Source organism: Pyxicephalus adspersus, chromosome 3 (assembly GCF_032062135.1).
Source record: "Pyxicephalus adspersus chromosome 3, UCB_Pads_2.0, whole genome shotgun sequence".
Classification (NCBI taxonomy): domain Eukaryota; kingdom Metazoa; phylum Chordata; class Amphibia; order Anura; family Pyxicephalidae; genus Pyxicephalus; species Pyxicephalus adspersus.
Window position 1 is genome coordinate 92,264,438 of NC_092860.1, and position 23,266 is coordinate 92,287,703.

The window sequence follows — 23,266 nt, forward strand, 5'->3', positions numbered from 1 at the left end:
GCTTGCAGACATTAGGTTGTAAATGGCTAGATCCAAATGTTTACTTGGTCCATATTTATTTAGAATTATTTAATTGGACAGTGTAATCTTTAAAGGCTTTATAACATGCTATCACTATATAAAGGCAAGAAAACGCTTACCATTTGTAAAATATTTCCTGTCTCTATTGAGGGTTAACAATATCCTGAATTCTCATGCCTAATCAATAAGTGCATTTATTAACATCTTTCCTCAGGTTAGTGTCAGTTCCAAGGCCTAAATGTACTGCAAAATGAGGGGAAAGAATCACACATACAGTGCAGGAGAAACACATTATTTTATGCATCTCAAAGAATCTAGGCTACTCTATAACATTGACATTAAATACACAATACAGCTACCTGGGAACACAATGCATTGTTAATGTGGAGAATAAATCACTTGTCAGTTATGTTTTTATTGCTACAAACCTGACTTCAGGAAAGTTTCATGCCTTCAGTAGTTTAGAACACAATTCCCATGTGATTATATTTGAGAAGTGTGAAAAAAATGGAGGGGGGAAGTTTACTAAAGCCAAAGCTTCGGGCAGCCCTGAAGCAGATTGTAGCCTTGCTGAAACGAGTTGGCAAGCCTGAATATTTTTGATGAGATAAAAATTCATTGATGTTGGCTCATATAAGGTCCACTTCAGCAATGCTCATGCTCCATGTACCCTTGGCATGTCTGTTCCTTTCCTCTCACTGCTTTAGCATAACTTTATTTTTCTCTTTTATCTCCAGATAACTGCTCCCAGGGACCGGAGGGATTGATTTTTTGTTTTGACTTATATTGTTTGAAGATCTGTAACTCAAAGCAGCTCTCACGCCTCTTGATGTCTCTGCCTGTACATCATAAAAGGTAAATGCAGGCCTGTGTACTAAACTCCACATCGATGCATCTTCACACTCCTGCTGTTGCTATTTCATTTCATTTTAGTTAATTTATTTATTTTGCTATTTGCCCTCTTTGGCTACACATTGATTCTGGAAACCCTGTGTAGAGTAATGGGAAAGAAAATGTAGAGAAGGGTTTCACTGTGTGTTAAACAAAAAAAATGTTCGAGGTTGATTTACTATAGAAGGTAAGGCTAAATTATCGCCCTGCAAGGCTAAATTAGTTATTTTTTTTTTACATTTTCTTGCATGTAGATAGGTATTCTTTGCAAAGTGAATTTTCACCCAACTCACTTAGCAAAGTGAATTATCCCTTGAAAGAGTGATTATTCACCTTGCCAAGTAAACAGCCTAAATTCCTGTAGTTCATCAACCCATTATCATTCTAACTTCATTCTAAATTATCAAGTATAGATGTAAATACCAGGTTTGAAAAATGATATTCAGTCATTATTGTACCAAACCATAAAATGGGGAAGTTAAGGTAAAAGTGGACAAAATGTTTAAAAAGGTTGTCTTTATTACCATAATTTAACTGTAATTGAAAAGAAACCCAAATATTATTATTATTATTATTATTGATAATAATAATAAACAGGATTTATATAGCACCAACATAATATGTAGTGCTGTATAATAAATAGGGGTAGCAAATGTCAGACAGATACAGACATTGACACAGGAGGAGGAGAGGACCCTGCCCAGAGGAGCTCACAATCTAGGAGATATCATAAAAGATTTAATGATATCATCATTTTGCAATCTGCTGTGGGGATGATCACTGTTGTTTCCTTCCTTCTTGTCCTCCTCTACATAGAGCTGAACAACTATATGCATCCCTATGATACAGCTATTGAATCCAATCATATACCTCTGGCATTGTAATACCCCTCAAGCCAAGCATGTGCCACTACTTACTGGAACTACTGGAGTTCATATTATCCAACTACATTCTGTAAAACAATATTAATAAAGCCCATTTTATCCAACAGAACACTGCAAAAATGACTCTTGAAGCCAATCACCATGATCATAGACATAATAATTGGACGGTATGTAGAAATTTGTTTCTGTTGTTCTGTTCTAAGTTCTGAAAGAATGAAAAAAATGTTTTTGGATAGTTTTAACTATTTTTGGCTACAGGGTTATGAGTTACTATGTACAAGAAGCTGCAAAACAAAAGTTATATGGCCACTCAATGCCTGCTTGCCTATGTACAGTATGTGCTTTATAATCCATTTATGTTGTCCAAATTAGGAATGGATTTCGCAACTAAAGTAATGTGAATATCAAGCTAAAATACTACATACAACTATGACTACTAATCCTTATTATCATCATCATTGTTTACTGGAACTATAGAGACACCTGTTTTATGTTCTTTGAAGCCACCTTGACATCCCAGGATTCTAAGAAAAAAGTTCTACCTGATCACGTGTCAGGTCTGCATGTGATGACTGCAGGAAACATCAGTCATGGCTCCAGCTTAATGACCACCTTTGTTAAACATGTTCGTGCTTTGGCCTGCACATCTACTTACTGGAGACAAACATGCCACAACAAAGCAATACCGAGTACTGCTAGACACAGCCAACCTAATAAGCTTCTAAAGCCTGTTTTCCTAATTGGCCATTCCCTAGAGGGATAAGGGAGTAAATTGGCACTTTTTGCTACAATTGGCCAGTAAGGATTTCCTACTTGTAATTTTTATGGTTGCGAAGACAAGATACACAGGCATTGTGCATTATCTTATGACAGGCATGACCAAGATTTCAGTGACAGGACATGTGTCATTAATATAATATATATTGGAGGAATAAAATTTTCTAATCTTTAAAGAATACCCTCTGCTTGCCAATGATTTTTTTCAATTCTTACAGCAGATATTTTTTTTTTTATTAAGGATGGTGCATACAAATAAATTATCCTACGCTGTGCAAAAGAAAAAAAAACTCCTGCAGGTTTCGTATGGTTGTGCCAAGGCCGGTATTTAACATATTAGAACAGACAGTTCTTGATAAAATATTTCTTCAGAAAGTAAAAGTATAGGATTTAATTTACAAAGATGGGAGGAAAAGTGTGTTACACATAATAACACAATTGGGTTCAGCTGATGTTCTTTAAGTTCATATTGTAAAATGAAAATACTTGACTAGTTACTAAGGAGCATCAGAGATACTAAAGTTCGTAAATAAGCATATTTACAATCCATGGCTAAGTTGCCTATACTACCAAGGGCGCTGGGAATTTTAGCTTTGCAAAATTAATGCTTATATAGCTTATTAGTTATTGCAATTGAACAAAGTTTTACTTTTTATTAAGCTAAATGAACAGTCACTTTGCAAAGTGAACAGTCCTAACGTCTTTTGAAGATCAACCTCCTTTACTAATTTCACTCCAATGAGCTGAAAGGGTAAATTTTTTTTTTCTGCACGTACAATAGACATGCCTAAACACAAGCAAAAAAACACACAAAACACTCAGACACAAAACGATCAAATACACACCCACTTTCAGTGTTATTGGCATTCACTTATTACAAGGTAGTGCATTGGGCTCTATTGTATTAATTCCCTGAAGTTGCCCAGCTTGTGAAAATGGGGTTACATATGCAAGCATTATCTCTCAATTGTAACCTCATTTTCTGCTCGGCTGGACAGCATGACCATGATTTGTCATTGTGTCTACCCCCCCTCAACGCCCGCCCGGCACATCACTCATGGGCCTATTATTGTCATCAGAATGTGGTGTGTCAGCAGCAGGCCTCTGCTCCCCATCTCTACACAGTCACTCAGGTAACAAACCCATAATCTCATCCTGGTTCCATGATGGTTGAATTACACTTAATTGTTCCTGCACAGTGATTGATTTCTGCCTGAATAGAGACCTCTGCCTTTTTTCAATGCAAGCGAACGGCAGCCAAGTCTCCCCCATCTAGGAGGAGGCAGCAGCCTTTGAAGAGATCAAAGCCAAGGCCGCAAGCAGTTGTGCGCCCTGGGAATACGGAAAGCCTTTATGCTCTCACAACCCCATTTCAGCATCATGTTGGACTGCAGCTGTATTACATTCTGCCAGGGCTCTCTGTGTTTTCAGTACTCGATCTGACATCACCCATAGCTGTTTTCTCTAAGTGGAAAAAATATGGAGCTGAAAATAACTCTTTTCACAGCTTTTTAACTCTGCTATTTAAATTCTAAGCTGTATAGATGGCATACAGCTCTAAGTGCATGATAAAGGTAGCAATGAGCTGCACAATTCTAACCAGATTGGGCAACCATCCTAACGTCTGGGCATCTTCAGACTGCAAGACACATCCCTAGCTGACCTTTCTCAAGGGAATGGACAATCAGCTGTGTTACATATTTCTGGCATATTGCTATGGTTCTCCCCTTTCCCTGTAGGAACACATTCCCTAGTGCCAGGAATGCCTTCATAAACTCTTTCTCCTAGGGCAAAAGGAAACATGCTCGTCCAGTCCAAGCAAACATGTTTACAGAAAGGTCTCCCTGAATAAAGTTTTTGAGTGACCCAATTGTGAATAAATGACTTGCTACCCTCTTTTGTCTATGGCCAGCTTTGGCCATGGTGTTGGGAACAATTATTCTTAAAACTGCTGTTTCATGTAATGGAAGGCAGTAATAACTTACCTGTCTTGATTTACTGGGTCTCTCTGGTTCTTACTCTGACCTAACATCACTCACTGCAGAAGAAACGTAAGGTCAGAGGAAGAAACCAGTGAGTGATAAAGGCAAACTCAATCGATTTACAATCCCAAAAGCGGACTTTAGGAGGTGAAATTTTTGTGAACAGAGCAGTGTTTGATAGTATAGACATCAAAAAGGGCAAGTATTCACTGCCTTTATTAACAGGTAGCAGCAGTTTTAAATCTTAGCCATCAATCCACTAATACTATTTTCTGCTTTCCCTGCAGCTCAGGTTTAAAAGTGTTTTCCACGTATTTTACAAAGTGAGAAATGCAAAACAAAAGTTTAAATAAATACAAATTAAAATAGTACACAGTTTTATACATTTGCTAATCAAGAAAAGCTCCATAAGTAGTCCTAAAAAGCTGTCCTAAAAAGTCCATAAAGCTACTTAAGTTGATATGGAGAAGCCACATAGACATTGATGAGATTTCTACATTCATGCAGTAAAATGCATGTGTTTTACTACAGGAAAACAGACAAGTGTGAGCAACCCCTAAAGCAAATACTGAGTGAATAAACATGCCTGGCTATCTTTCTCTACTGCTTCAAAAGATCTATCACATGCCTTCGGGACAGCAACATCCTGTATAACAGTTGTTTTGACCAGCATCAAGTATAGTGGGTTTTGCACACAAATGGTAATGTGATATCTGTGGCACTTCTCCTCCACAAACATGGTAAAGGGAAGTGTGAAAAGAAATAAAAGTGTCAAAAAAAGATGTTTACAGTAAACAGATAAGAAAAAAAAAACTTCCTGTACCTATCAAATGTCAATGCATACAAAACAATGTTAAAACTAGAAATGGTACCAGTACCCATAACAATGTATCAGTGATAATACCACTATCAACAACCACTATCAAAACTTTGAATTCGATTTCAAGCAAAATCTTTTCACTGTTTGAAAACTAAAGCCGATCCATCCAGATGTGTTCATGGTGAACAAACAAATTTTGTGTCTTTCTAATTCAAGCATTTTATTTTACTGGTTATATGAACTAAACCTTCTTCACATACAATTCAATTTAAAAAGTGAAAGCCAGCAATGCAAATCACACAGCATAAGCATAATGAAAATAATGAAAAACAGAAACCACAAAGTAGTTCTGTTCTTATGAACAAACTCAATGGAAACAAACCAGTTTTCTGAGAATGACAGTTCATTGCATACACTGCTATTCACATTTTAACAGTTTTCACACTGATTCATTTAATATGACCATACCTGATACCTGCCCACAATAAAATGCTGTAATTAACTCATCTTCAGAATGTCATGGTACACACATAGAGATGATGTTTATTCCACCTAAATATTGGATTCCCTGGTTTCATCTTTCCCCTCTCATCAACATGCTAATTAAAATGTAAATAAAACATTTCCATTTCTATTAAAAACTTTATTTTAGACTTGGTGGTGAAATCAAAAAGCCTTGATTGATGGAGTTTGGAGGACAAAGCATGGTTTTATTTGCATGCAGATTGCCAGGTAATGCCTGCGTGTGATGTTAAGACTTGACCTGAAAAACTAAAATTCAATAAAAGAAAGTGGTGGGCGAGGAACAACCAGTCTGAGGAGGAAAAGAGTTAGATGATGCTGAGCATACTGAAGAAAATAAGGCAGGATCTATATGACTTGCTTCACCTTCTAATGTACACTGTAAATAGTGTGCAGTGAAATCAGAGTAAGAAATTTTGTTATAAAAGGAGCCTATGCCAGTAATGGTAAAGCAGGAGTTCAGCTTCAATTATATAATTTCACATTGGATTGTATATAAATCATGAGAAAAACAAATGCGGAAGGTGTTAATGCAATAGGCAGTGGCTGTGTGCATAATTTAGGAAACAAATGACTACTCAGATTTGCTTCTGGAGTACTTAATAGTTAAAATCTTTATGATTTTTTGTTCTAGGTTTTATATTGTACATTGCATTCACCTTCATTAAATTTGGTTTGTTAAATAAACCAATAAAATCATTTGTAATATTTTTTTTTTTAATGTTGGAAAATGTTGATTTTGCCATAAATTTTGTACATCTTCTTGTGCTTTCTTGCACTGAAATCTCAAATAGTGTGTTTCAGCCCTTCCATGATAAATGTACCTTCTAGCATGTAACCATCAACACAAACATGCTTAATTACTTAAGAAATCATACTACAGACTTCAGTGCGGGCTGATGACAAGGATGGAGTAGAAAGTATTGCTTAGTCCTGTGTGCCAACAGCTGCAACAACATTGTAACTGCTCAATCTGTCGTCCACACACTTCTGGTAATGATAAGGTTGTTGTTAAATTCGACTTTCCTTAGTCAACTAATTCATTGTGCATAGTTGATTTAGTAAAACACAATTGGTATCTATATGGAGAAGTCACTGGCCTAACTACAGTCTGAAAATCTGCTAGGTTGATGTGAGATATTTTACATTACCACTGTTTTCTGCATTTCTTCCTTGAGCAAACTACACCAGGATAAAGTTAGCCTTAAACTTTAAAGAGTAGGCACAACTTTTCCATTCCCAAGGCAAAATGCCGTATATTACAAGTGGAAGAGGATCTGTTTGGACTAAAAAAAATAGCAACGAGGACAGGTTTTATATTTCTGATCTCTCAGACTTGGCAATAGACAAGCTATAGATGTCCTTAATAAGTCTCAAAAGGTATGAATTCTGGCAAAAAAAGTTGGCTGCATCAGGCAACTGTGGTCTACATAGACCTTAAGGTTATATGCACATCAATCATGTCCCTGTGAAGGACATGGAAATGGTTTGTTCTGTATGTTCAATGGAATTGAATACAATCCTTCTCATAAACTGCACTGATGACCTGCAGAATTGCTTGCATATATTATGTTTGTATAATTTAAAGAAAAACACATTTACTATCGTATTGTATAATATTCTCTTACAATATCCACCAACTTTATCAAAAAAGGAACTGTGGAAAAGTGTTTGCCTACCAATCAAATATTAGGACCTTGGAAACAAATGCATCTTACCGCCAAAAGAAAGCCTTGTCGTTGACCACACTGTCTTTTAACCATTGGCTTTTATGTAGTAAGAACTGACTGCAATGTCCATTATTCCAAAACAACTAATTAGAACAATGTTTTTTTATTATGACTACACAGAACTTCTCAATCTGGGATTGGTTGCTGTGGATTCCCATGCTGTTTGTACAATATTATCCTAGAAGTCTCAGTTGATGACCTTGGATTTTATAGTTCTGCTGGCTGGTTTACAATTGCATTTGCATAGTCTAGACACTTGAGTGGTTACAGTTACTTGACCAGAGACATTGTCCTTTTCAAAACTTTGTACACATTTCATTTTTATGTCCCTGTCTCCCAATGTCCCAATCGCAAATTTGCCACTACTTTGACAGAGTAATCTGAAATTTCATGCTCCAATTTTACAGCTAAAATATATGCAAGTAAAATGTTAAAAGGAATTAACCACAACACGTGCTAAAGACCTCTGTCTATTTTTATTACTCACATGAGCTCAATTTAGCATAATTTTGATGTAGCATATTCTGTCTGCAGTCAGACAAAGGCAGAATAAAGACAGTACCGCGTGCAGTAAGCATGGTGCAACATTTGATTTTATATGGAATGAAGAAACACTTTCAATCAGTAAAAAGCATGTTTCAAACCACACATATTTGCTATGAAGCACAAGCAAGATAGAAAACAGCAGGTCAGTTCTAACATTTGCTAGAATAAAAACTATATTTTTCTTTATTTAATTTTGTATATATAATATAATGTGTATGCAATTATTTATATATACTTTAAGTCTGGAGTAGCAAGCACAGGACTAAAACTTAGGGGCCTTGGCCAAAATCTTTCATTCGATCCAGATGTATTAGGCTATATCTGTGGTTACAACATTTGTCTTTTTTGGTTCATTTTAGGGATCTTCACTAAATTTCTCACATATATTAAAAATATTTATATATTTATGATATCATATTTTATGCCTTCCCATATAAATGAATCTGTGTGTGTACAATAATAGTTGTAAAATCGTGTACCTTGAGAAATTTAACACTAAAAGCCCAACTAAACCCACAATTGAACAAGGCTTTTTATGAACCAAGATATTTTGTCTTTGGATTTTACTATGATACATCATTAATGTCCCTTTATCACAGCCTGCTGTTAAAGTTGAGTATTGTATAACGCTGGATATATTCAATGCTTTAACCCAATGGAAAACAAATTCAACTGATGTTAAAGTCAACAAATGTGTGGAGCTTTTTAAAAATAGACCAGACTTACAGATAGATCAAATATGTGCAAACGGCGACTCTTTCTTTAGGCAAAACAAGTAAATGCTACTACATAGCATGTCAGACATGTGTTCTGTCTGTCTCTGTTGTAAAAATGTTCTAAAGACATCAAAAGAAGTGTTTTACATAGTTTTGACAGCTTAATTTTAAACTGTTGATTAAGCTACGCCGTGTAACTCCAAAGGTGAAAAGTCCTTAATTAGGATAACACAGCAAATAATATTTTTTAAAAGCAGCTAGTGAAAGTATCAGGGGTGCAATAGCAACAAACACAGAAGTTCACAGTTACTAACCCATGCTAGTTGTAATCCCAATTTCTTTTTATATAAAAAAAATTTGTGTATATAAAAGAACACACACAAAACTTGTAATAAAATCAAAATTAGCAAAAAATAAATAAAAGTGGTTAAATGGAGGTTACAAGATGGATTTATTATAATACTGTTCTAGGTAGATGTATGATGCTCCATTTTCTTAGGCCTCATCTTTATTACTAATACAAGGAGCTTTAAAAGAGAGCTACAATTGTCACACACAGTCTAGCAGTTGAAGCAGACCTAGCATATGACATATTATATGGTTTCATAGACCAACTTCTGCAGTAACCACTAGAACATCTACCCTCAACCAGACAAAAAGAATGACCATCCCTTGATGTCAAACTTGATATGGTTACACAATGAGCAATAGAGCTCCATGCACTGTCCAAACTTGGGACTACTCATCTGGCAATCATCTATGAATAATTGCTCCAATGTCTCACATCTGAAATAGATAAGAGATTACCTTAAATACTTTATTACTCATCATATATGAAACAGCATTTGCAGTGGTGTCTGGCCTATGTTAATTTTTTTAAAGGTTGGGTGAACTACTCTACAGACATTGTGATATAAAAACAAGAATTGTGTTTAATGTTTAGGGAGCAACAAATAATCACACATCATTTCCTAAGCTGTTATGACGACATGTATCATGCACACTAGAAACATTTGCTTGCACACAATTGGGTATTCTGGATTTTTGCCGACTTCACTTAGCTAACTTCTAAATTCACTTAGCTAAATTCTATTGCCTAAACTCCTTTAGTAAATAATCTCCTTTACTAAAACAGAGGTCATCAGTAACATTCTTGTTTGACTTGATTAAGGCTGGACAACATTTTAGGAGTGATGATCATACTAATTATACCCCCAAGTGTTTTTTTGCGTCAGCACCTACAGAAATCAGACACGGGAAGTCTTTCAGATACCTAATCTCAAAACAAAAGGGCTAGATTTTGTGTTCATATTCTATTTCTGGGTAAATGGTCACAGTGTGAACTCAAACCATGTAAAAAACTCTTTCTGAGCTGCAGTGTTCACCACATAAAAAAAAGACCCTAAAAGTTACAGTACAGCAACCTGTATGGTAAAGGAGCCCTAGAGATCCTGTAATCCACAGCTGTGGTTTAGCAGTCAGTTTTCCGGTGCTCAGCACTAAATCATAATCTAAAAAATAAGAACGTTTAGAATGAAGCTCCTTACTTATTTTAGAAAACCTATCCTACACAAGCCTCCAGGAAATGTGTTGTGGCCACTTTTCAGTTATGGGCCCCAAAGAGGGAAGAGTTTAAATAGTTGCCTATAAAAGCCCATTTAAAAGGTGCAAGTATACACACTGCCCAACACACACCAATCAAAACCCTACAAATACTTTCTGTTTTGCTCTTTTTACACTGTACCAAAATCGATTTGATTAGAATTTCCAACCAATTGTATTTTTTCCCAATTAGTACCACAATTTAGAAAACAGTCACTGTGTATGTGTACTGCAGTCTCCCAATGTCATTTATTAAGACAGCTCTCTTAAGTTTACACTAAATAAAAGGATAATTACCGCAATGTATTATTGTATTGTAGTCCATATTGCTTTAGAAAGTGGCTAAATATCTATAGGTATCAGAAAAGTTCTTCTGTGCTAACCTAATTCATGTGAAAGCTGTTACTGAGGCTTAGGAAAAGACTGTCCTTTATAATACCATTAAAAATAATTTACTGTATGAAGTTTAATCTATGTTATTTAGATGCCCTTTAGCTGCACCATTTTGTTTTGTCTGAGATAAGCAATTCATCAACAAAATATTTGAAGGATACACAGTTCATGGTAATTAGAAAGTATCCTTCACAGCAGTGAGTCATGGTTTCCCTGTGCACAGCTGGGGAAAATCCCATGTATATCTCACTGAGCAGAACAGTGCCAACTCTACAAAGGTGACTGTAATTAGTGAGAAAAAAACTGAAGCATATAGGTGTGCTATTACTATATTTTGTATACATTCATAAATTTGTAGGTACTCAGAAAAGATAAAGTGAACACAGCTTAATCTTGTTTAGGCAGCTCAGAATACTAGGTGAACAGTCCATCCAAATGTAAAGTTATGGGCTAATATTTTAGCAAGTATTTGAGCCAGAGGGCAGCCAGTGTTTACTGGCCCAAGGGAGAACAGCCCAAACTTTTAGGAATTGGTGGAAAAATACATATATAGATTTCCTTGGTTTCAGCTGTTTCCTACTACAGGGAATCCATGGCACTGACAATTTCCTCTTCTAAAAAACTAATGTGATAAGTGGTTGCTTGCTTGCTTTATAGTGTTATGAGTTAAAGGGGTGTTTTTACTACAAATGAAGTTACTTCCCTTATCCTTTAACCAAGCCATGAAGTGTGCTATCTGATTTATGTCTGTAAATCCCTAGTTGTTAATAGGAACGTATTCATACATAACGTCCTCCCGATCGATAAATAAGAAGCTCCTGATTGTGTGCTCCCAATTGTGGCTTTGCCAACACATATTGCACAGCCATAGTCCATTTTTGTCACTATTAGAAAGTCAGTCCACAGCAATCATGTGCAGCCAGTGTTGAAAAAGTTTGTAGGTGATATGCTGCACTAAAAGTGCGAATAAGGCTAAAAAATAAGTGAAAAGTATTTTATGAAAAAAAAAAACTTTCTGCTGAAGCTAACTAAACATTATGCATTTTGACATACAAATTAAAAGAAGTAAAAGACCTTGCCGTTATTATAAATGTATGTCTGTGTTTAGTCAATGGCAGACCTTAACCTTTTTGATAGTGTATTACATAAACATGCAAAGGGGATCAGTCTGTCATAATGTAAAGGCCACATGTTTCTACCATAAGCACGATACTAGCTTAGCCATCTACAGTTCATCTGCATTCCTGAAATAATACCAAACATATCTGCAAAGGTTACAAATAGCTTTATTCACAGTAATAGTCTTAAAACCAAACACAAGAGCCAACAAATTGCTACAACCCTTTGGCTATTTTTCTAACTTTCCATGTGATGAAAGCAAACATTAGAATGAGTATGGGCAGGTTAATAGCAGATAAATTAGAATCCCAGTTCATCCAAAATTGGCATTTCAGCTCTGCGTAGATGCTGACATGTTGAATGATCCAACCACTTACACACATCTCTTGGGGACTTTATCTTTGAGATTTTGAGCTCCTAATCCTGTCCAGCTGCTCCAGCCAATACAAGGGGTCTCAAGCTCCCTGGTGTCCACTTTTTTAATGAATATTGCTGGAGGAGCCTGCTGAAGACATTTAGGAAGCTTGTGGGTGAATCAGACCAACCATGTCTATCTAAAGTAATATCATTTTAGGTGGACTTAGCCTTTAAGAATAAATTGTTTGCTGTTAAAAGCAAAACATTTCTCCCATTAGTAATATAAGTAATAAAGGAATTTTGCTCTCTTAGCTTGCCAAGCCACAAATGTTATTTATTTCATCTGGGGGGGAAAATCTTCTATTAAGTATCTTTCAACATGAGCCAGCCCATTTCACACAGTCTCTATGTGGCACAGTGTAAGAATGCTTTAAATTAAGTCTATGTAGGACCAAACGTAGAGAGAAAGAATTCTAACATGATGTCTCCTTATTTGAAACAGATTTACCCTGCATATGAAAGCAATGTGTTATATGTTGCTGGTATTCACTTTATGATTCAGAATTTACTTTATGTATCCCACAATAATATATAATACATTTATTTAAAAGCTTATAGATTGATGGAAACAGATTTAAAGGAAAGCTGTCATGAGAAAAAAGGGGTCTGCCATTGCTAACCTATCCATTTGAAAATAATATATATGTGACTTGGATACTGATCTGCCTTGGGAGATCACTAAATGATGGACTAAGGATGACTGTTGTCATTTACTATAAAAAGGAATGGAGCAGTGTACCTCCCCCTCCTAAACTAAACAGCAATGTGTGTACAGTGCACGTTCCTGCTAGTGCCGCTGGAAACAATCACAAAAGACCGCTTCTGGCTACAAAAAATTTTACATATGTACAAAGCAAATTTCAATGCAATGTTTTAGTAAGCAGGTAAGGTATTTCCCAAATATTTACCAGACTGAGCCAATTTGGAAAAGTCTGCTGTGTACAGAGCCTAGTAGCTCAACCTCAAACCTCTAAACACAGCGGAATGAATTACAGGAGTATCCTTGTCTGCTATGTTTAGGTCAATATTAGGGAGACTGTATGAATGCAGAAAAAAATGTGTTTTTTTTTCTGTACACCTTTTTTAAATACATATATTGCACAAAATATAAAGAATAGATAATCCCATTTTTGCCTATCCTAAACTAGCCTCAGTCCAACATTCTTCCAAGCAGCACAGCTCCTGTTAAACTCAGATTCTAGGCTCAGATTCTAACAGAAACACGTGGACTGCTCACTTTCCATTAAACAGCTGCAACATTTAAAGGAATGAAAAACATCTGAGAACAAAGACTCTCCCTTTGAATGCCTGGAGACACCAAAAGCTTTTGTATGTGTGCACCACTTAGGTGTTGTGACACTTTTGTTGCTTGGTAAACAGTTTGGCAGCATGCAGAGGTGTTAAAATGGTCACCTTAAAGAAAGTGTTAAACTACACACCTCCTGTGACATATTATGTCATGCAACACAGTTTGTCTTCTTTTGTCTGGTTCTTTATGGTTATGTAATATGTATATGAAATTTATGAGCAAATATATTGCTAATGCAGCTGCATGGGTCACGCCACTTGAGGTGTCAAGATCCCACTTTGAAATCCCTGATCAGACAGGTATTTATTGCAGGAAGGGACAGGCAATGTCGGTTCTGAAATAATGTCTTGGCCGCTAAATCGAGCCGTGCATGTGCAGCAGTGCGGTGGTGGCCTGGGAAACCCGGGCAATCCTGGCTACTCTTGCTCATGCAGGGAATGAATGAATTCCCCCACGCATGGTCAGGAGTTACATCATCTTAGCACAGCCAATCAAGATGCACAAATATTGTAGAGAGGAAGAAGAAAAAAAGGAAGATGGCGGCACCCTGCGATAGAACAGGAATAATTGAGTAGCATAGTTTTAGTTCCACTTTAAGGCTGAATTCTAAGTTTCTGAATAATCCTAACCCTTCTTCTAATAAACCATTAACTGATTGCTGGAAATAAAATATATAATATATTGCTAGCACAGTGATATGAAGAAAATCTGGAAGAATTTTGACTACAGGCCTAGTGACTGTTTTATTCTAGTTCTACCAAAACGTCTGAACAGGAAGCATATAAAACAGTGGAACAAATCCGATGAAATTTCAAACTTGAAATAGCATAAAAACTATAAAGCTGAACTTCAAGCAGACATAAAAATGCCAGTCAACATGTATTCTTAACAACAATTTGTAAAAGTATTCAAAATTTAACTCATTCAATATCAGCTTACTGTAAACAAGTCTTGGACAGAGAACAGGACAGAAGTAGAAAGCAAACGACAGGCTGAACAATGGAAGACCTAGGCAGGGTACTTCTGCTGCTTTACTGTCCGATTGGTTGACTGTGTTTTCCCGCATTCCAACTAATCATCCGAATTTACAGAATACAAATGAAATACAACTACCTGTTTTTTTAGGAAAAAAACTGGCAAGTATACCAACAGTGTGATGAAGGTATTCCAGTTTTGCGGAAACTAGCAGAGACAATAATGGTACAGTTCACACAGAAAGAAACCATTTTGTGTTTTGTGCTGCCAAGTAGAATTTGAAAGCTCATAAATGTTACACAGAAATGTGACCTGGACTGAATCTGAGAAGAAACCAACTGCAGAAAGACACAGTGCACTTACTGTTCTGGGAATGGGTGGAGACAAAGATCCATTTGACATGTATGGGTCATTATTCATATTTGGCATCATGATGTAGCTTGGGTATCCAGGATACGAATGGCCTTTGCTGTATAAACCACCGTCCGGATGTTTTCCAGCTATTCCACCCCCAAAGCAGAAAAAAAAAGAGAAAAGAGAAAAAGTCATCTCAGGAAAAAGCTTTTCTTTATAGGTTGCCAACAGGGCATACAACAAATTACAGCATGTTCTTTCAAAGACTTTGAAAAATTGGCTTAGAGTAACAGTTTCCAGTGAAGCACAGCTAGTTAACGCACATCCATGTATTCATGTACAACCTGAAATGAAGAATTATTTTCATGTGTAAGGTATTTATATCCCTGGATTAATCTGTGATAGGATCTGATTGGAGGAAACCTGGTTAAGGTCAGACATTCAACAGAGACATTCCAGTATATAGACTTTTCTTTGCAATTTTTCAATATGTGAGATCACACCTTTTGAAATATGATAATGTATTATGGAAAGCTTAAGCCTTTTAGGTCATTGGCAAGTTGTAAACTCTTTTTGAAGTACTAAGGGCTACTATTGCTACAGGTTTTGAACCTGAAAATCTTTGCCAACAATATATGGAGTTGTGTACTTTAAGATTAACAGTTAAAATATTGGAATATAAGATAAACATTTGGACACATTCTCATATCATGTAGTAATACCTTTTGGGTGACTTTAAACTAGGTCAATGTATTTTTACTGGCTTACTAACCAATAGTGGATAAACACTGGTCTACTACATATTGTAACTTTCATTTATGGCCAGCCAGTAGATTTGTCACCAGCAAAAGGCTTTACCAAGTTAAAACAGTAATTACCAAGCTTGAATCCTTGGGTTCTTTCCTTGCTGCTAAACTACAGCTACCATAATCCTTTGCATGAGCTGGCTTCTGTACTATTAATAATCAATTGTGGTCATAGGAACGTGAAATTGTGAGCAGTAAAAAGAAACAGACTAGAATAGAGTCCCACAGAGCAGACTACCTCCTGGGCAGAAGGCAGCTGTGGGCTTTATTGCAACTGAAGGCAACACTAATCAAATACAGGACAAAGAGGGTAGGGATTAGGGTAAACCTTCCTTGGTATGCACAATATATCAAAAGGCTGTCAGTTTCTGGAGGTATGCTCTAGTTTTTGTTCCACCTAAAACTTAAAACACAACAGATATCACATTTACATAATGTTACTGCCTTCAGCTGCCATGACATTTCATTCTAACCTTTTACTTAGTGCATGCACAATTCCTCTTTTTATACTGCAAAGAAGAATGATCCATAGGATTTGGACACTTCTTAGCAGCGATATGTCAGCATGAAGATAAATGCTACAAGTTTGTAATGATTGTGCTCTATCTTTACACAATTTCTGTGTCCCAACCATAGAACAAGAATTAGGACCCATGTTTTCCAGGCGAGTGGTTTTCTTTAGCATCCAGGAACATTTACTATGTTTTTGGCAAGGCCTTAAAATTTCTTTTATGGGCCTTTTTTTCCTATAGGTTCATTTAAAAACATTTTACGTATTTATGTACATTTAAAGCAAATACCGATAACATTTGCAGATAGATATATGGGAGGTTCCATTGGTGACTTCTTTTAGGGCCTATTTACATATATGTGATAACATGTATGCAGCTAAAACAGGTTGCAGTAAGGAATAAGCACTGTGATAATGACTCATCAGTATGCCACTGCTCCCTCATTGCCCAGTCCATAGACCGGGGACATTTACTAAGCTATTTTGTTGCTGCAAAGAAGATTATGGCTTTGGCTATGCTGCCAAATTGTGTCTGAGTTATAACACATTGGGCCTGATTTACTAAAGCTCTCCAAGCCTGGAGAAAATACACTTTCATTAGTGAAGCTAGGTGACCCAAAAAACCTAAAATAGATCTGTTCTAAGATTCAAAACATTTGCTAGCAAATAACAAATTACTCTAAAGAAATCCATTACAGGTTTGCTGGATCACCCAGCTTCACTGATGAAAGTGTATTCTCTCCAGCCTTGGATATCTTTTATAAATCAGGCCCTATATGAAGAGTATTACATCTATTCATGTAATTAACATTGCTTGCTTTGCTTTTTAACGTGTTACTATGTATACCTGACAAAACAGATGAAAACAATTCATGGAATTTTATCTATAAACATAGACCAAGGAAGTCATTGACTATGTGCTATTTGTCACTTAACATTACATTTAACCTCAACATAACATTGCACAGTAGGGCAGGAGCAGTGCAAGATGTACATTCAACTGAATGAACACCCAGATTTCCTGTTATTCTCTTACCTGGTACACCACCAATCTGATAAAATGATCAGAACTAAAGGCAATTTGAAAAAAACGTACACAATTTGAGTGTGCAATCAAGAAAATCTGATTGGGAGTTCTTGCTTCTCACGTGTTTCACCCCAACACACAGTTGAAGAGAAGAATATTGGATATGTATATTTTTTAGGGAGTCTGATTGATTGATTACAGAACAGAAATGTAATTGGTCTGGTTAGACAAGTGCAAAATTGGCAACTGAGCTGCTTGTGTACTAGGTCTAAAACTATAGTTAGGCTACTCCTTGCATTTTTTATTGTGTCTAATAAATAGTCTGCCTCTGTATCATCAGTGTGAGACTTTTAAAAAAAGTAGTAAGGTTCATTAACCCATAGCCACCAATTGGAATTCATTAAACTGCAGTTAGATGATCTCTAATTGGTTGATTTACTTCTCTTCCATGCCATTAATACTTTTTGCCTTACTGTTTTGTTCTCTGATATCAACACAAATTTGGCTAGATTGAATTTCCAGTTTCACAGAAACACTTAGAAGGTGTAATGACCCTGATTATTTCTTTTCTTTATGGGTGTGGATAAAAACTAAAGTTTATAGGTCTGTTATGTTTCTAATGTGTCAGCCGATAGTAAAACCACAGTCATCTTTCCATTCATGCAGTGTTATTATTTTAGCTGTTGATGGTGAACATCTATTCATTCATCATAACACTGGCCTTTGTAGAAACCACTGAGTAATGTCACCACTACATGGGACAGCCTAGCATCTCACTGTTAGATTATTTTACTCTGATTTCCCTCTCCAATGATACTAGTCACATGAACAATTGATTCTTTTCATGCCAGTTGAGAGCAATTAAACTCAGGCTGTGATACAAGTGTAACCTAATGCTTTCACTTGACAGTTCCTCTATAGCTGGAAAAGGGGCTCTTCTGTGGCTTTGTCGCTGTATGGTCTTTACTGTAGTTCTTATACATTTTCTTGGAAGCAAATCAGTTCATTGTACGTGTATGCTTCGGAAACCTACATTTGCTAAGTGAGCATCCTTTATTTTTTTTAAATGACCCCATTGACTTCCATGCAGATATATGTATGTATATATATATATATATATATATGTGTATATTCTGGCAGATCAACAGTGTGAGTCTTAAATAGATAACACTCTGGAAAATGTACATATATGGCAGAGATGTACAGTTTTTTTGGAGGGGGTCTTTTTGCCCTTCCACATGCTTTAGTCACATAATAAGATTTTGTGTAAATAACCCTACATGGAACTCGATAAAGATCAGCATTACTAAAAGGTATCAAATGTATAGGTCATGAAGACCTATGCTCCAAAGACCTGTATATGTATCATCACAGCCATTATCAATAAAGCTCAAGATTCTCACAACATGCTTATCAAGCTTAATAAATAAAATAAAGCTGTGCTATTTAAATAATCCAATCATATGGTCATGAAAAGTCATGTACATAGTTAGGCATTTAAAGCAAACATAACTTCTTAACTAAGCGGAGTTCCCATTAAATTCTCTTGAAATAAATGAAACACAAGCTGTATTTGCATCTTGAAAATCTGTTCAAACAAAAGTATAATAAAAACTGTTCACATATTGTAGAAATAATTGTAGGAATAATGGACACGTGTGAACACACCATGTCTGCAGCCACAATGATGTCATGGGATCCTATGTGTAAGGTAGACTTATTACTGGAGAATTGTTTTACACAAGCGAATACCCATCTAAAACTGTGAAAATGGAAATGTTACATAAAAATGTCTGGACGTGGGTCTGGTGACTGTATGCTCTTGGTACAGAATGTTCCAAAGGCAGGAAGAAACCTAACTATATACTCAGATTTCAGCATGGTACTCCCACTATGACTAACATTTTATATTCTTTTTCAAAAAGAAGGAAAGGGTAGCAATATCATGGTATGGAAATAACAAGAAAATATGGTAAATATTTGCTGTACAATATCGATTTAAGGTGTTTTAACAAAAAAGTAAAAGTTACTTCTCTGTCTTTTAATACATAATATTCAGAATTTTCCATAAAAAAACAACACTGAATAAAACCACTGTTACCAAGAAGAAAGTTTCTTGATATTTTACACCATCTGTCTAAAGGAATATATCTTGAAGTGCTTTTACTTTGTAACATTATTTGGTAATGTAATTGCAGCCATGAACACAACACTGAAAATGAAGGGACTACAGCAGGGGTAGGCAAACTCCGGCCTTTGGGACAGATACGGCTTAGCCAGTAGTCTGTTCCGGCCTAATGCCCTGTTGACTGTTAATAAAAATATACATATTTCTCTAGGAATAAAAAATACCAATTATTTTCATGAAATATTTACATACAAAAAGAAATCTTTAAAATAAATGTTTGAACTCACCATCCTCTGGGTGATCTCTAGACTTTTCATGATATGAGTCTTGCCTTCTTCTGGATATCTGATAAATGTACAGAAAGGTGTTATTATTAAAAGTTACACACTTCTTTTGCATACATGTAAAGCACAAAAAATAAATTTATTTCTAAATGTTAGTTCTTGTTTATGAAACAGATCTGGTATTGCAAGGAGTTTGCTCCTTTCCTACGGTTCATCTATACAGTACAGGAGTACTGTATAGATGTAACGTAATGTTTGAGGAATACACTTACAAGGTAATTCACATTTCATAATATTGTTGCTAAAAGATCAAAATATTTCAAGTTTTCTGACATGATAGTCCTACATATAACCCCATACACACGTTAAAGTGAATGAGCATTACCACTTTTTATTTGTTTCTCTGGAGATCTTGTAATTTAATTAAGTTGTACTTTGATTTTAAAAAAATGACCAAACTGTCAAAAAAACAACCATTTGTGTTGACTATTAACCACCAGACAGATTGATTCATTTTCTCTACAATATATGTTGGTGACAGATAGTGTTATTCTGACTAGTTGCCATGTGGACAATAATTTTCAGACCCTGTGGTAAATAAAGACCATCAAACTTTACTAAAAGTGGCACATGACAGGCCCCATTAGCTTTACAGCTAAGGGACAAGGGCAGGGCAGCTTTTTGTTGGTACTTAACCCACCGGGAGAGGTGTAGCTGCACCCCTCCTCCCTTACTTGCTTTGACATAAACTTGCATGCTCAGGCATGTAACAAGTAGTTACAGGTCTATAATACAGGTAGTATCCTGAGTGCACACATCAAACGAGGCACAAGAAATACAAGGATATAATTAATATGGTAACCGACAAGGCCCGGTGATAAAAGTGTCCTATTAGCAATGCATTTCCTTCCTGTGCTGAAGCCAGGTAATAGATAAATGAAGGGCAATGCCATCTGACAACAATTACACAGTTTGTATCTGTTCATTAATTCACTTCCTGAGCATTGGAAGTCCCAGATGTGTTAAAATAAATATTGTCTGTACTGTGTTGTTTTTGTTTTTAACTGCTACATTTGACTAAATATTATTTTAGGGTTTTCTTTTACAGCCAGAAATACTGTGTTCAAGTGGAATAATGTCACTTTTAATGGGAATTAAACTAATAAAATAATAAGGGTAGTGGTACTTCAGTAAATCTGCAGTTTAAAAAGTTGCTTTTGATAGCAGCATATGACTATTTTTCATTCAGCACAAGATAAAACATTTACTTACTATACAAACATCCACAGATAATATTCACATGATGATGGTCATCTAATCCTTTCAATTTTGATTAGTGAAGTGGTAAGCTTTAAGTGTATAGGTACAGTAATACAGTTCCCATGTGGTCATCAGTAAAGAAATTGATTTAGTGGTGTTTTCTATTGATTCCTCCTAGAAAAGCTAGCACACTCCTCCCTAGTGAATACATCTAAGAACACTTGTGTGACCCAGGTGTTCTTGACTGTGCTAAAAAGACTTATGTGGATGGTGAGATTGTTTCTCTACATACATCAATCCTTAGATATCTGTAGCCACAGGCAGATCTCACTGGCTTCTATTAAATCCCTACAGAATACCCCTACATCAGCTATTGTCTGCAGCAATGGATGATGGGGACAGATATCTATAAAATCATAATATCACTGCTAGGCTGCACTAACATTATCATTTATAAATCTAAGAAATAACTATTAGGTTGATCACAATGTGGTCCCCAACTTGAATGACTGTGGCAGCAACATAAATATACCCAAAAGCTTTTCTACAACACCTGAAGGTCATTTTTTCCTTTAAGCCCTTTGTCAAATCCTCCTGGTATAGAAGGCCTGGTGGCAAATAGGAGTCAAACCCTATACTACTTAAATGTCATCATCAACATTCATGCCGAAAGTGTTAGTCCTGTGGTCAACAATACTGATGGAACACAAGATTTTGTCACTTTGCAAAGTAACCTAGGACATACATGATGATGATGCTAATATACTCAGAAGTTTTCTTGCTAACACATATTTCAATGTTGTTCTAATAATTATAAATGTGCTGTATCTTGTAGCCTTTGCGATGACCTCCAGGTACGCAATGCAAGACTTAATCTTACCTATAAGAAAGCATTTAGTCAGTCATTGACACTAAAAACAGAGTGGAATGTACGAAAAACCAATACCAAAATGTTACTGGATTAAGGGAATATTTCTTGCTTTAAAAAACAAACCCTGTGGGGTAGCTCCGTCTCATTTTGGTCAGTGGGAGAATGAGGTCCTAATTAGAAAACAGAACTCATGACATATGTTTAGTTCATTGAAATGTCACAGGAGGGGATGTCTCCTGTGAACCCCTTTGTCCAGACAGGATTTTGTGGTGCCTGACTGTTGTCTTGTACTATCAAACTTTACAAAAAAGGAGGAGTTATACTGTTCTGAAAAAAGGGAAAGCTGTTTATCACCACTTGGCTAATTAGCTTCTCATACATATATGTATACACACAGCTTGAGGTTCTCTGGGAGTTTAAGGTTTTCCCCTTTCCTTAACAAAATTCAAAGAGCTGCAGAATGGTATATCATTACAGTGGTAATTCTTAGATTAGATAGGCCACAAAAAGTTTACATACATGCAAAAGAAAGCAGACATACAGCTTAAAAAGATAAGGGAGACTCCAGTCATTAGGCAGACTCCACACTGCTCTTTATGACTCTAAGAATGAATTGTACTTTTTATTTACAATGTTCAGAACATGCAGTGAGGGAGCTAGCAAGTTATTGCTTGCCCTGAAAGTTTTCTAAAGATGGCCATGCATAGGCAGATTTATATCTAGTAACACATAAATTTCAATTATATTCTCCATATGGTACAACACCCTTTAAGTTCAATCATTTTGTTCAGTTGTTCTATCTAAAAAAGAATGATTGTTCCATTTTGTTATTTATTCTTGTGCACAATTTGATGTTTCTAATAATAAAATCTGTAAGGTTTATTTGAGATACTTCTTGCTTCAAAAACACCATTATCAGTTGTCATTATTTCATACAATACGTGAACCAAGCATGCAGTTCTGGAAACTTCATGGGCAGAATTACCAGTTTATAATCTAAAAACTTTTCAAAACTTTGCCACTAAGGACTAAGATGCCAATTTCCTAAATGGGTCATTTTCAGTAGTTAGTAGGTTTAGGGAAAAAAAGCTTTTTCCCAAGGAAAAGGGGTGTTTAAAATGAACATAGAATAGAATGAAACAGCCCCTAAGTAAATCAGCTCCTAAAGAAAAGGAATTTAAAGAGACTCTGTCCCCTTAAGTGTCTTCATAGTTCATCTTCTTATCCACTTATACTCACCCTCACGTATGGTTTCTTGAATTTTTCACCCTCTGTCACAGGTGCTTTAGGATATGGGAAAAGCATATGACCACTTACCATA

At 35.9% G+C, this 23,266-nt stretch overlaps 1 protein-coding gene across 3 annotated transcripts in view; it reads right to left on the bottom strand.

Moving 5' to 3' along the window:
• Positions 1–23,266, bottom strand: part of LEF1 (lymphoid enhancer binding factor 1) — a 70,836-nt gene that overhangs the window by 41,660 nt on the left and 5,910 nt on the right. For all 3 annotated transcript variants that reach the window (XM_072405690.1, XM_072405691.1, XM_072405688.1), the window contains exons 2-3: positions 19,818–19,875; positions 15,068–15,204 (exon numbers count right to left, since the gene is read on the bottom strand). In XM_072405690.1, coding sequence (XP_072261791.1) covers positions 15,068–15,204; positions 19,818–19,875 — 195 coding nt within the window. The remainder of the gene's footprint in view (positions 1–15,067; positions 15,205–19,817; positions 19,876–23,266) is intronic.